This window comes from Xyrauchen texanus, chromosome 9, assembly GCF_025860055.1.
Source record: "Xyrauchen texanus isolate HMW12.3.18 chromosome 9, RBS_HiC_50CHRs, whole genome shotgun sequence".
Taxonomy (NCBI): Eukaryota; Metazoa; Chordata; class Actinopteri; order Cypriniformes; family Catostomidae; genus Xyrauchen; species Xyrauchen texanus.
In genome coordinates this window covers 46,831,772-46,846,680 of record NC_068284.1, presented here as the reverse complement: position 1 = coordinate 46,846,680, position 14,909 = coordinate 46,831,772, and the positions used below count along the sequence as shown (strand labels likewise).

The window sequence follows — 14,909 nt, the reverse complement described above, 5'->3', positions numbered from 1 at the left end:
GTCATTTCCAATCAAGCGGTCCTTTTTCCCAAAAACGGTGTGAAAATATTAAATGCGTGTATGTAGATTGCAGAAAATGTTAGCTATGTTAGCAGTCTGTAATTTTGAGTCAAAAACAGTAAAAAAAAAAAAATTCCATCAGCATCATTTCCACTACAGATTTCAATTAGCCTCTATACAGAATTTGAGATGTGCTTGAAATGACACAATGACAAAAATGACAAAATTCAATTGGTGCATGTACACAGACTGTTGGACATTAGGGCTTTATGCCGCAGTAGATGGCGTGAAACCTCCACATGCACCAAGTCTCCGTGGCAACACGCTCAACACGCCACGTGATAAGATGCACAGGCTGATGGTCTCAGATTCGGCCTCCGGCATCCGGATTGAGGCGAGTCACTACGCCGCCACGAGGACTTAAAGCACATTGGGAATTCCAAATTGGGTGAAAAAAGGGACCCCCCCCTCCCCCTCTTTTGGGGGAACCCCCAGCACCTATCTACTTGAATGGTGAAAGACCAAAATCTCCAAAACGGTTGGTCAAGATTCCGCTCAAAGAACATATTTAAACTCAGGAGTAATATCTGACAACACTGGCTTTTCCCGGCTTTTATAGCGAATGAGCATGCACGTACTCAAGTTGATTGACAGGCGATGTCTGTATCATCGCTATAGGCGATGTGATTGGCTCTTTACTTCCTCTCTACATCCGTTGACTGCTGGCTGCAGTTGGGCATTAGAATTTCTCCCATTCATTTTAATAGAAGTGTTTTCAAGGTAAGTTTGAATGAAAGTTGATGCTATCTGCTTCGAAATCATTCTAATCAGCTTAAAGATGACAATGCAAAAATGTATAATACCGTCCGATACCGATATTGTCATTGATCTATAATAACACATAGCTAGAAATGGTACCTGTTGAGATAGGAGGTGCCAGAGCTTGCGATCTCCTCCTGGCCTTGAGTCACGTAGAAGTACATGGGCTTATCTGGCTGAGGCCACTGGAAGTCAAAACCTTTCTTGATGCGATCAGCTGCAGAACATCAGAACAACTACTTTAACATGGCACACAAACACTTCCGACACACAATCCAATTTATACAACCAACCCCTGGCCATCAGGGGCTCGTAACCACACATCTATAATAAAATAGAGTTGAGCTGTGATGACGTACTGGCTGTGACTCCGTTCTGCAGAGATCCTTCGTAGAAGATGTTGGAAGGGAAAGCGCTGAGCGCGGGGTGCATGCGGTACTGCACCTGCAGACGGATTGGTCTGATGCCCAGAACCACCAGACGCTCAAACAGAGACTGAGACAGACCCGCTTTAGCTGCTTTCTTACACATCACCACTGGACCCAGCTGACAGTGATCACCAACCAAAATCAGCTTTCAAAGAGAGTGGAAAGGACAGTTCGTAAATGAACACAGAACATTTACACTTAAATACAAGAGTATCTAGACCAATGTGTATTGGTCCATTCAATGCAAGTGAATGGTGGCCAGAACTTTGAAGCTCAATTAAGCACAAATGCAGCATAAAAGTAATCCATACGAATCCTGTGTAGGGTTGCTCGGTACACCGGTACTAACGAAATATTGCGATACCAAAAAATTAAACGGTACGATATGATCTCGTAAATTTCGGTACCATATTAAAGTGTGCAGCAATTAGCTTAATGTAATGTGAGAGTTTTGAGATGGAATCAAAGACCATTTGAAAATAATAAAAAACGTTTCGAAATGGCCAAGTGTGATCATTAATCAGCAGAAGGATGACATTTAATGTAACAATATAGTCAAATATGCGCCACAGAACGAATGAGAGGCACCGTCCTGCTCTGTCATCTCTTTCACACACACACAAGCAGGCGTGCACACAAACGCAACACACACTACTAATGCTTGATTTTCATGCAGTGTGTCCAATAGTATCCATCTGCAGAGCCACAGAGCAGTGTGTCTAGTGCATAATCATCTGTGAACACTCAAATTACAGTTTTCACAATTGCAGCTCAGAAATTTCAGCTTGCGAGTCACGGGAAGCTTGATATAACGAACCCTTCAGAAACAGGAACTTCAAAAGGCATTTCAAAATAAAAGTCCCACTGAAATAAGAGCTCTATTCAACCGGATGCGTGAAATTAAAGACATTACATAAAAAAATAACTACTGTATAAAAGTGTAATACTCAAAGTAGTTTTTTTTTTTCTTTTTTTAATTTGTTGCCTACATTAGTTTCGATACTGAGGTACCAGGGCTGGTATCGTACCGAAGCCAAAATCTTGGTATCGGAGCAACCCTATGCCCGTGCTTAAATCCATGACTTAAGAAGTGATACGATAGGTGTGGGTGAGAAACAGGTCAATATTTATGTCATTTTTTACTTTAAATTCTCCTCTGTCCAGTAGGTGGCGATATGCATGAATAATGTGAATGTGAAAGCGGACACCTAACCTAACCGACCCATCATATCGCTTCAGAAAACCCATTAAACCACTGGAGTCATACCTGTTTGGCCCCAAGCACCACTGGCACCATGCACTCGGGCTCCGTGGCCTGCGTGCTCTCATCGATGAGAATGGATCGGAACTGCATCTTAGCCAGTCGGGGGTCGCCTGCACCCACACACGTGCAGCAGATCACGTCCGCATTCTGAGAAAGAGAGAGAAAGAATGAGATTGTTGTAGGGTTGCTATTTTGGATTGGGCTGATGGACGATTTGTACAAACAGGAAATCCTGGTTTTTATAGCTCATTGTGTGTGCATGCTAATTGCAAGGAAAAAACATTTGTGTCTTTGTTGTGAAGTCAGACGTACCATGAGCAGTTCTCTCTCAGCCGTTCGTTTCAGAGCTCGGTAGCGTTTCTCATCAGAGGACGACAGCTCGCCAGTCTCGTCCTTCAGCTGCTGCAGTTTCTGCAACTCTGGCATGCTGCAGAAGAGAGAGAGACATCAGAACTGTCTACATAGGCAGCACCCTTCTGAGGCAGCATCCTAAATGAAATGGAACCTCAAAACTTCAAGTGAAAAGTCTGCACCTGTCCATGTTGCGGATCTGATTGTGCAGAGCCAAGAATGACACAGGAGAGTCGATGGCCTCGCGACTCTTAGCGCACAGACGAACCACCTTCAGTCCCGTCTGATGGATCTTCTCCGTCAGCTGGTCCACAGCGATGTTACTCGGAGCACAAACCAGCACTGGACTAAACCATGAGAGAGAAGCAGAAACCAAAGTCAAACTCAGAAAGCAGATTTAACAAATATCAGATATGACATTGTGCACAGACAGGATCAAAAGAAAACAGGATTACACTGCCTGGCCCATAGAACGTACATACGCTAATATTTAGTTTGACCGTGGCATTGTTTTGACGGCCTTATGCAATGTCAAAACATTTATTTCCGTCCAGAGTTAAATGATTTATTGGCCGAGATCTTGTATCGACGACGGGATCGTCGAACCACTTCATACAGTCTTCTCCAGCACATCCCAAAGACTTTCAATGGGGTTAAGGTCAGGACTCTGTGGTGGCCAGTTCATGTGTGAAAATGATTCCTCATGCTCCCTGAATCACTCCTTCACAATTGGAGTCCTATGAATATGGGGCGGCTCAGGTCATAGAGCAGGTTGGCCACTAATCGCATGGTTGGTGGATCGATTCACGGCCCACCGGACTCCACATGCCGAAGTGTCCTTGGGCAAGACACTGAACCCCAAGTTGCTCCCAATGGCAGGCTATCACATCATTTTTATCTGTATTCTGCCCATTAATTAATTCCCTTGAGCAAGTCCCTTGACCCTATCTGCTCCAGAGGTGCCGTATCATGGCCATACCTGCGCTCTGACCCCAGTTTAGCTGGGATATGTGAAAAAAATAAAACATAAATAAATGAATGATGAATTTCACTGTATGTGCAAATGTTTAACGTGTGACAAAATAAAAGGCTTCTTCTTAACACTCTTTTTATACGCCCATTTTTGCAGTAGTATCAGTGTCATCATGAATTACAATAGCAGGGTGTAATTGGTGCATATTACAGCCGCGTTTAGCATGTTAGCGAATGTTGTATTAGTTGATGTATTCAGGGTTTACAAACTTTTTCCAGCATAAATTTTTCATATTCAAGATGTACAAACTCAAGAGCTTTCAAATAATTCTGAGTTCACAACTTGTATTACGAGTGACATGAACAATATATGCAAGTCGGAAACTTGAAATTTATATTGCTCCATCTCGAGTCTGATTCTGATCGTGCATGGCTGAACGCCACTTGTCCCTCTAAGAAGTTGGACACGACCGAGGCCATCGCCCCTCCCTTCCGAACGGCGTTCGCCCATCAGGGGATATCACAAATATAATTAAAAAGTTATTCAGGCATGCTAAACGTAAAGAAATGTTCCGTTTTCATTTCAAGTGCTTTTCAACAAAACATGTCCATTTTCAAGGTATTCCAGAATTAAAAAAAAAAATGTATTCCCTTTTCTCCCAAATTGGAATGCCCAATTCCCACTACTTAGTAGGTCCTCGTGGTGGTGCGGTTACTCAACTCAATCTGGGTGGCGGAGGACAAGTTGCCTCCGCTTCGGAGACGTCAATCCGCGCATCTCATCACGTGACTCGTTGTGCATGACACCGCAGAGACTCACAGCATGTGGAGGCTCATGCTACTCTCCACGATCCACACACAACTCACCACACACCCCATTGAGAGAACCACTAATCACCACCACGAGGAGGTTACCCCATGTGACTCTACCCTGCCTAGCAACCGGGCCAATTTGGTTGCTTAGGAGACCTGGTTGAAGTCACTCAGCACGACCTGGATTCGAACTCCCGCCTCCAGGTGTGGTAGTCATCGAGGTATTCCAGAACTTAAATTTCTAAAAGCTACATTTAAGGACCTCGTGCGAACCCTTTGTTTTACATGTAGTCTTGATTATCATTGTCACATTTTGTCTTGTTCAATATCCTGTTTTTCACAGCAAAGCCAATTCAAATTCACTAAACATTGACAGATCCACTTGTTGTACACCTCTGTGGTGTTCATGTCTAATACAGTCACGAAGGGGCGTGTCTTACCCATTGCCCTGTCTGGCAAGATGGTAGACAATGGTGGCAGAGGTGACAGTCTTGCCAGTTCCAGGAGGCCCTTGGATTAGACTAAGAGGTCTCTGAAGTACCGTCTTCACAGCATAGACCTACAACACAACCAAAACATTGAGCTTCATAATTAAAACAAGGAAGAGCTCGATCAGACAAGGATAAGCAACGTGACTATGGACATTTCTGTACCTGTGAGTGGTTGAGATCTGGCAGACCCTGCGCAGTGAAGCGTTTGGGCAGCTGGCATTTAATGATAACGTCCTCCACTTCGTGACCCAACAACTTATGATAGATGTAACCAGAAACGGAGGTCTCGTCAACAGCAAACGTCTTCAGGGCGCTCTGCATTCTACATAACAAGATAGACAAAAAAAGATTAATATGGTGTACAGTGGGTTTAACTAATAAAATAAGTATCCCAGACATTCAGCAAAACAAACAAAACTGGTTAAATGGCTGTGTGGTCTTCAAACAGTATGATAAACCATTGTAGCTTTTCTGTAAACCTTTTGAAAACTTTTGCAATCTGATCCTTAAATGAAGGTTGTGAGGGTTAATCTTTCCACAGCTACAGGAAACCCAAATCATCAAAGTATTCAGATGAAAAGATCTTTTCCAAACTGCAGTTTTGTCATCAACATTACCTTGACAAATAATTTTGTTTTGAATCTTATTTTTTACAGAAAAACTCACCAACCTTGCTGGAATTGATGTGGCAAAAAATGATCTCACATACGTTTGACCACGAATTCACAGATGGCAGAAAATGAACTCGCACTAACCGGTCAAATGATGTGGATTTCCAGACAAAGTCCACCTGGAAGTTATGTGGCACCTCCACAGGTGCGCCTGCACTGCTGCGCAGCTCAATAGCGATCTCATCTCCATAATCTGAGAAAATCTGCGTTAAAGAATCAACGGCAATACAGCATCCTACATACTTTAAGTTGTGCATTACAAATTAAAATATCCCAAAAGGTCTAAAACGTTTTGCAAGACAACATGAAACCAGAAGTGACACATTAAAGGCAAGAGCAAAACATTAGCTGTGAAAGGATACTGTCTGGAACTTTGATGACATGTCCAATGCCTTTCCAGAGTGGAGCCAAGTCCCCTTTATAGCGCAGACAGATCTCATCTCCCTGCATCAGTCGCATGTCTGATAAACATCACACACACAGACATGAGGCAACATCAGACAAACTCCATCTTTCTGATTTATATTCCAATAACAAAACATAGCCATATATCCATCACATACACAATACAACACCACAAATACACAAGCGCGCACACACACACACACACACACACACACACACACACACACACACACACACACACACTTGGGTGGAGAGGTCCGTGCACACATCGATGAGGGATGCATGGGACACGGTGTTAGGAATGGGATGGGTATGAACCACTGGTAGACATAGAAGATGTTGAAAGTAAATATTACCACCTGAATCCGTCTTGGGCAGAGTGAAATAAGCTATCCGCTTTTTATTCAGTCCCAAGTCCCACCTTACTGTTATATTGTCTTGAGTCTGAACAGGAACCGGGGAGAAATTCAGAGAGAAAGCATTAATTTCAGGATGGGGCATATTAGTGATTCTGTATTTAAAAATAGTCCATGCAGGAAATTAAAAACGTTTTACCAGAAGTGACACGTTTACATTAAAATCGTAACTTAAACTTGAGTAATAATCACTGATGCTTCTCTAATTAGTTGTTGACTGATTTCATACTTGGGACTCTTTGAGTTTCTTGTCGTAGTCAGCCTCTAGTTTCACGAGTGGGCCAAAAATGTTCTGGTACTGGTATGCATCTTCATAGCGAAGTAGAACATGCTGAGGTTCCTCATCCACTCCAGGTTTCTCCAAATCCTCCAGGGATGCTGTCGGGTTCTCCTGCAAACATGAGACAAAATAGAGAAAACATTAAGACTTATGGTTAAATTCTTCTTTACTCACAAATACAATGACCACTTCATAAATATTGGACAGCAAAACACCTTATGCTGGGAGATACTGAATATTTATCATACACTTGCAAAGCCTTTCTTATAATTAAATTAAAGTAACCGTGTTAATACTGCAGTGCGCAGGGCTGGACTGGGAAGAGAAATCGGCCTGGGATTTTACAGAGCAACTGGCCCAAAAGTTGAGCCAAAGGGCACGCTTACAGGGTTGTTGGGTTCGCCTTTTCTGAATATCTCGCCGCTGCTTGTGGTCCGTTCTGCGTAATGCGGTTAGCTTATCGCGGCCCGTTCCGAGGTTCTCCCAATCATCAGTCCGCCCCGATCGGACCCAATGTGCGTCGCCCCACCGGGAATATGCCCGGTGTGCAACATTATCAGTCCAGCCCCGGCAGTGCTTGTAATGTGATTTTTATTTGGCCATTACATTTCCTAAAAAGTACCATATCATTAGACTAATTAACTCACAAATATGTGAGCATTAAAACATTTTACATTGCCACAATTTCATATGCTATTAAACTGTCGAAACTAATTCAATTGAAATGTTCACAGTCCCTGTGTGGCATTTAAATGCATTATAAAGCTCCAGCAATATACAAATCTGGGTTAAAAATATTAAAATGTTGATCTTTTTTTGTTATTTTATTTTGGTGCATAGATAAAATAAAATTTAATATAATTTTAAGAGGCCTATAAAATGAAAAGTTTAAAAAGACAGAAACTAATAATAAAAGATATATTATTTTTTTATTACAAAAATAAGTCCAATTACCAATAGGGTTGCTCAGATACCAAAACTCTGGTTTGAAACTATACCAGCCATGATACCTCGGTATCGATACTAACTCGATACTTGGGCAATAAATGTAAAAAAAAAAAAATTACACAGAAAGTTACTTGACTAAAAGAACTGCATAATGTCTTATAGATACAAATTAAGTATATTTTCTTTTTTAATTTTTCTGGATTCCATATTAAATGTTTTCATTAAATGTTAAGATTAAATTGTGTTTAAATCAAATAAATACATACTGTACTGCTTTAATCAAATGAAAATATACTAATTTCAGCAATACAGAGCCAATAAAATATATATATATATATATATATATATATATATATATATACACACACACACATACACATACATTCTGAAAAAAAAAAAAAAAAGATGCACAACAGAGCTTTACAATATTAATGACAATATTAAATGAAAACAATCTGATGATCTGAGGCAAAAGGCTCCCATGGCTAAATCACAACATGCTGATATTCATTACACTTGCTTTTGTGATATTGCTTACAGATAATAATACTAATAATATAACCATTTAATAATATATTATTGTTATTATTGTAAGTACAGTAGTAATATGTTTCTGTCGTAATGTCTTCAATTTCACGCATCCGGTTGAATAGAGCTCTTATTTCAGCGGGACTTTTATTTTGAAATACCTTTGAAGTTCCTGTTTCTGAAGGGTTCTTTATATAAAGCTCCCCGTGACTCGCGAGCTGAAAGTGCTGAGCTGCAATGGTGAAAACAGTAATTTGAGTGTTCACAGCCGATTATACACTAGACACACTGCTCTGCAGATGGATACTATTGGACACACTGCATGAAAATCAAGCATTAGTGGTGTGTCTTGCGTTTGTGTGCACGCCTGCTTGTGTGTGTGTGTGTGTGTGTGTGTGTGTGTGTGAAGGAGATGACCGAGCAGGATGATGCATCTCATTCTTTTTGTGGCACATATTTGACTATATTGTTTCATTAAATGTCATCCTTCTGCTGTTTAATGATCACACATAGCCATATCGAGACTTTTTTAATTATATTCAAATGGTCTTTGATTTAATCTCAAAACTCTTATATTACATTACATTTAGCTAATTGCAGCATACTTCAACATGGTACTGAAATTAACAACAAGATGATATCGTAGCGTTAACATTTTTTTGGTATTGCGATATTTCGTTAGTACCCTAATTACCAATAATATTGAATATTTTACCCCACTGAAATGCTCATTCGACAATAAGGTATTGATTTTGAGTTAGGATGCATTGCAGATGTAAATTTTCTGGTCAACTATAACATCGCAAAAAAAACTATGGCATATTTGTAATGAAATACAGTCCTCTAAACACATTAATTCAAAATAAAAACATTTATAAACTGCCATAGTCCATTATAAATGATAATATTTATTGTGAATCTATTTCTGTCTAAAATACTAGCTAATACAGTTAGTTTACTAGAGTAAATATATGGTAATTCTCTAAGGGCACTGATGTGCGAAAAGTCTTGATTATATCTGTGTTCCTGTTCATCTTGGCAGTAGCCTACTGTTTTGAATGTCAGGTCGGTTTTTGAGTTTAAACTCCTTTACTCACCGAGGGTTTTCACTGAGGTCTGCACCTGCTGATTTCAAATGTTTTCCGCGACTCATGCCGAGCTTCACTGGTTCCCGCAGGCAGTGCTGTAATGATCAGTGGTGTGCATCGAGAGCTCGAGGCCAGTTCTGTGAGCAAACGCACCTTTTCTATGCTCATGTTGTGCTTCCCACTGGTTCTTGCAGTGCTGTAATTATTTACACTCTGCGGGTGAACGCACCTGTTCTGTGATCACGCTGCTCTGTCCAATGAGCCGTGCTGATAATTTGTCCGGGTAGAAGACAGAACGGTTTTGTTCCGCATTTGATATCGCTTAATAGAAATAGTCAGCGCATAAACAGAGAGAGAGAAAGAGGGAGAGTTGGCCAACATTGCGACGTCACACCAGTGCAACGTGTAACAGAACTTAGTCACACCGGCGGGGAAAAGTGTAGCAAAATGTGGCCATTTAGGCACAGTCTGGAGCCCTGCATTTGTGTGTTCATTTGCTAGAAAACCGGTGTTGGAAATGTATTTTTAAGTACATTTTTACTGTATTTTAAATGCTATATTTTTTTTAATATCTTTGTAATTTTTCCAACAATTGTTTACAGACCGATTGTTTCACTTTTTATTGACTATATCACAACTCCAGTGGGTCAGAAGTTTACATACACTAAGTTAACTGTGTCTTTAAGCAGCTTGGAAAATTCCAGAAAATGATGTCAAGCCTTTTAGACAATTAGCTACTGAAAAAAGGTGTACTGAATTGAAGGAGTACCTGTGGAGGTATTTTAAGGCCTATCTTCAAACTCAGTGCCTCTTGGCTTGACATCATGTGAAAAACAAAAGAAATCAGCCAGGACCAAGTCAGGTTCATCCTTGGGAGTAATTTCCAAATGCCTGAAAGTACAACGTTCATCTGTACAAACAATAGTACGCAAGTATAAACATCATGGGACCACACAGCCATCAAACCGCTCAGGATGGAGACAAATTCTGTCTCCTAGAGATTAACGTAGTTTGGTGCGAAAAGTGCAAATCAATCCCAGAACAACAGCAAAAGGACCTTGTGAAGATGCTGGAGGAAACAGGTGGCCGAGTATCTATATCCACAGCAAAACAAGTCCTATATCGACATAACCTGAAAGGCTGCTCAGCAAGGAAGAAGCCAAATGCTCCAAAACCTCCATAAAAAAGCCAGACTACAGTTTGCAAGAGCACATGGGGACAAAGATCTTACTTTTGGAGAAATGTCCTCTGGTCTGATGAAACAAATATTGAACTGTTTGGCCATAATGACCATTGTTATGTTAAAGGGTGTGGCTTGCAAGCCGAAGAACACCATCCCAACCGTGAAGCATGGGGGTGGAGCATCATGTTGTGGGGGTGCTTTGCTGCAGGAGGGACTGGAGCACTTCACAAAATAGATGACGTCATGAGGAAGGAACATTATGTGGATTTATTGAAGCAACATCTCAAGACATCAGCCAGGAAGTTAAAGCTTGGTTGCAAATGGGTCTTCCAAATGGACAATGACCCCAAGCACACCTCCAAAGTTGTGGCAAAATGGCTTAAGGGCAACAAAGTCAAGGTATTGAAGTGACCATCACAAAGTCCTGACCTCAATCTGATTGATAATTTGTGGGCAGAAAACCCGACTCAGTTACACCAGTTCTGTCTGGAGGAATGGGACAAAATTCCAGCAACTTATTGTGAGAAGCTTGTGGAAGGAAACCCAAAACATTTGACACAAGTCAAACAATTTAAAGGCAATGCTACCAAATACAAAAAAAGTGTATGTAAACTTCTGACCCACTGGGAATGTGATGAAAGAAATAAAAGATGAAATAAATCATTCTCTCTACTATTATTCTGACATTTCACACTCTTAAAATAAAGTAGAGATCCAAACTGACCCAAGACAGGGAATGTTTTCTACCATTAAATGTCAGGAATTGTGAAAAACTGAATTTAAATGTGTTTGGCTAAGATGCATGTAATCTTCTGACTTCAAATATATATATATATATATTTACATATATCATGAATTTTTAAGTCACGAATATCAAGAAGTTTCCTTAGGGTTATTTGACCTGATTTTATTTATTTTTTTAATAAAAATAATCAAATCTCTGATATTTTTAAAAAACTTTTCACGCACAGTAATGACTGTCTAAAGGGGTCCTCTCAAATTGTTTTATTTTTTCAAGTATAATTGTTCAAAACTAAATTATTTTGCTGCTTAAGAAATAGTAATAAAATAATTATTCCAAACGACTTTTTTCACCATAACACCAAAAAAAAAAAAGTTAAACATTTTCATCATCATTGAAGTTCAGTACCTTCCAGAGCTCCTCAAGTTTGTTGATCTGCTGAGCGGTGATCTGACGGGCTCTCAGCTGCTCCTGCTCAGACGGGATCTTTACCAGCCAGGACAGGAAACAGCGGTCCTGAATCAGGGGCTGCCACTGAGAGCTGTCCCAATTAATGTCCTTCAGACTGCTCTGACTCGCACATGGCTGCCTAAACACACACAAACACACATTTATTTATTATTATTTTTATATACACTCACCTAAAGGATTATTAGAACACATACTAATACTGTGTTTGAACCCCCTTTCGCCTTCAGAACTGCCTTAATTCTACGTGGCATTGATTCAACAAGGTGCTGAAAGCATTCTTTAGAAATGTTGGCCCATATTGATAGGATAGCATCTTGCAGTTGATGGAGATTTGTGGGATGCACATCCAGGGCATGAAGCTCCGTTCCACCACATCCCAAAGATGCTCTATTGGGTTGAGATCTGGTGACTGTGGGGGCCATTTTAGTACAGTGAACTCATTGTCATGTTCAAGAAACCAATTTGAAATGATTCGAGCTTTGTGACATGGTGCATTATCCTGCTGGACGTAGCCATCAGAGGATGGGTACATGGTGGCCATAAAGGGATGGACATGGTCAGAAACAATGCTCAGGTAGGCCGTGGCATTTAAGCGATGCCCAATTGGCACTAAGGGGCCTAAAGTGTGCCAAGAAAACATCCCCCACACCATTACACCACCACCACCAGCCTGCACAGTGGTAACAAGGCATGATGGATCCATGTTCTCATTCTGTTTACGCCAAATTCTGACTCTACCATCTGAATGTCTCAACAGAAATCGAGACTCATCAGACCAGGCAACATTTTTCCAGTCTTCAACTGTCCAATTTTGGTGAGCTCTTGCAAATTGTAGCCTCTTTTTCCTATTTGTAGTGGAGATGAGTGGTACCCGGTGGGGTCTTCTGCTGTTGTAGCCCATCCACCTCAAGGTTGTGCGTGTTGTGGCTTCACAAACGCTTTGCTGCATACCTCGGTTGTAACGAGTGGTTATTTCAGGCAAAGTTGCTCTTCTATCAGCTTGAATCAGTCGGCCCATTCGCCTCTGACCTCTAGCATCAACAAGGCATTTTCGCCCACAGGACTGCCGCATACTGGATGTTTTTCCCTTTTCACACCATTCTTTGTAAACCCTAGAAATGGTTGTGCGTGAAAATCCCAGTAACTGAGCAGATTGTGAAATACTCAGACCGGCCCGTCTGGCACCAACAACCATGCCACGCTCAAAATTGCTTAAATCACCTTTCTTTCAGATTCTGACATTCAGTTTGGAGTTCAGGAGATTGTCTTGACCAGGACCACACCCCTAAATGCATTGAAGCAACTGCCATGTGATTGGTTGATTAGATAATTGCATTAATGAGAAATTGAACAGGTGTTCCTAATAATCCTTTAGGTGAGTGTATATTGTCATTTTAATCTCCTCTATGAATTTATTTTTATTTATACAAAAAAAAAAAAAAAAAAGCATAAATTCAGACGATGTCTTTATATTTAACAAAATATTAAGAAACTGAGATTAGGAAAAACAAACTAAACTAATTATTTTTCTTAAATTTAAAATAAAAGTTTGTGATACGCAGTCTATTATAAAATTGTAACATTTACAATCCACTTTAATTAAACATTAAAATGTCACTGTAGAGGGTCTGGGTAGCTCAGAGAGTAAAAATGCTGACGGACACCCCTGGAGTCACGAGAACATCATAAGAATGAGTAAACGATGACATTTCATTTTTTAAATGGGGCAAATGGTAAGAAACCTAAATATAAGGGTGGGCTTTACCTGCACAGAAGCACTACTACAGAATCGGCTTTAGCCGGGATGAAGCCAAGCAGGAACACGTTGCGGCATCCGCAGTTATAGCACTCCAGAACGGTCTCGCCCAGTGGACCGTCTTTATGCAGGGTCACCTCCTTACATTTGGCCCTCACCAAGTGGTTCACAATATGACTGGAAAGACAAACGAGGAGAGGAGACAAATAAAAATGTTTTATTAGTTCACACTTAACAACATGAACTTTATCATATTTGTTGAAAGTTTCTGACTCACCTGCCAGAGGTGTTTCCACGGCCGTTGCAGAACCATTTCTTGCTGGTGTTGCAATAGACCACACATGCTGGGTCATGAATGCCGCAGTAGCTTAAACAAACAGAAGAGAAAGCAGCACAGTCATTTTGCAAGTATATTTGGGTGTTTCGTCAACTTCCGGCACTTTCAGTAATGTGGACTTCTAGAAAGTGTAGAAGTCATTTCCAGCACATCTCAAATTCTGAATTGTGTTTAATAGAATTCTGAAATTCATTTTAACTTTATAATAAATAAAATTATAAAAATTATCATTTGTTTTAGGATTAAAAACATTTAATTAAATAAAATAAACACCAGTGTTGTCAAAAGTACGGTACTTCGATTCCAAGTCGAAAATAGTTAATAGAATAAAATAAGATACCAGTGACTCAGTATTATTATTATTATTATTATTATTATTATCAAATTAATAGGCCTATTACAAATAATTTGCCCCGCGGCACACAGACAGGCGCTTGAAGAAACACACTTTATTATATTATTCAGAACAGATGATAGAAAAGCCGTCTAAGCGCATGTATGACACGCTGTTGTATGGAGGCGTGCGGTCTCGTGGAACATCTATGAGTGCAAATGACCTCAGACATCTCGGTTCAGGAGGTGCTTTGAGTTCAGTTCACTTTATTTCCACAGAGAAATTGTGAACGCAACTCTGCAACCTATACATCTGTGATTAAAACATAAAATACAAAAACACGTTCACTTGGACCTATGCAGTGATTATTATCATTATTTTTATGTCTTCATTTGTTTAAGTAATTTTCCACCTGCATGTTTAGACGGATACTTGCCTGATGGTAAATGGAAAGGTGGTTAATTTTATATATATATATAAAATAAAATAAATATTCAGATAATTAAAATGCATTACATTCTTGTAGCAGAAGAGTTAATCAGACAATATAAAAAGTGGTTTTAGAATACAATGTATTGTTTACTACCATATTATTGATCATAAGTCAATCAT

The 14,909-nt window shown here is 40.1% G+C and overlaps 1 protein-coding gene across 2 annotated transcripts in view; it reads right to left on the bottom strand.

The window, feature by feature from the left end:
- upf1 (UPF1 RNA helicase and ATPase) overlaps positions 1-14,909 on the bottom strand; it is a 35,649-nt gene that overhangs the window by 15,903 nt on the left and 4,837 nt on the right. Inside the window, exons 3-16 of one of the 2 annotated variants that reach the window (XM_052133716.1) lie at positions 13,904-13,993; positions 13,636-13,803; positions 11,808-11,988; positions 6,860-7,021; positions 6,571-6,658; positions 6,172-6,270; positions 5,894-6,002; positions 5,301-5,460; positions 5,088-5,206; positions 3,045-3,209; positions 2,824-2,938; positions 2,515-2,658; positions 1,179-1,392; positions 919-1,036 (exon numbers count right to left, since the gene is read on the bottom strand). In XM_052133716.1, the coding sequence (XP_051989676.1) occupies positions 919-1,036; positions 1,179-1,392; positions 2,515-2,658; positions 2,824-2,938; positions 3,045-3,209; positions 5,088-5,206; positions 5,301-5,460; positions 5,894-6,002; positions 6,172-6,270; positions 6,571-6,658; positions 6,860-7,021; positions 11,808-11,988; positions 13,636-13,803; positions 13,904-13,993 (1,932 nt within the window). The remainder of the gene's footprint in view (positions 1-918; positions 1,037-1,178; positions 1,393-2,514; positions 2,659-2,823; positions 2,939-3,044; positions 3,210-5,087; positions 5,207-5,300; positions 5,461-5,893; positions 6,003-6,171; positions 6,271-6,570; positions 6,659-6,859; positions 7,022-11,807; positions 11,989-13,635; positions 13,804-13,903; positions 13,994-14,909) is intronic. The other variant, XM_052133717.1, reaches the window with a different exon arrangement.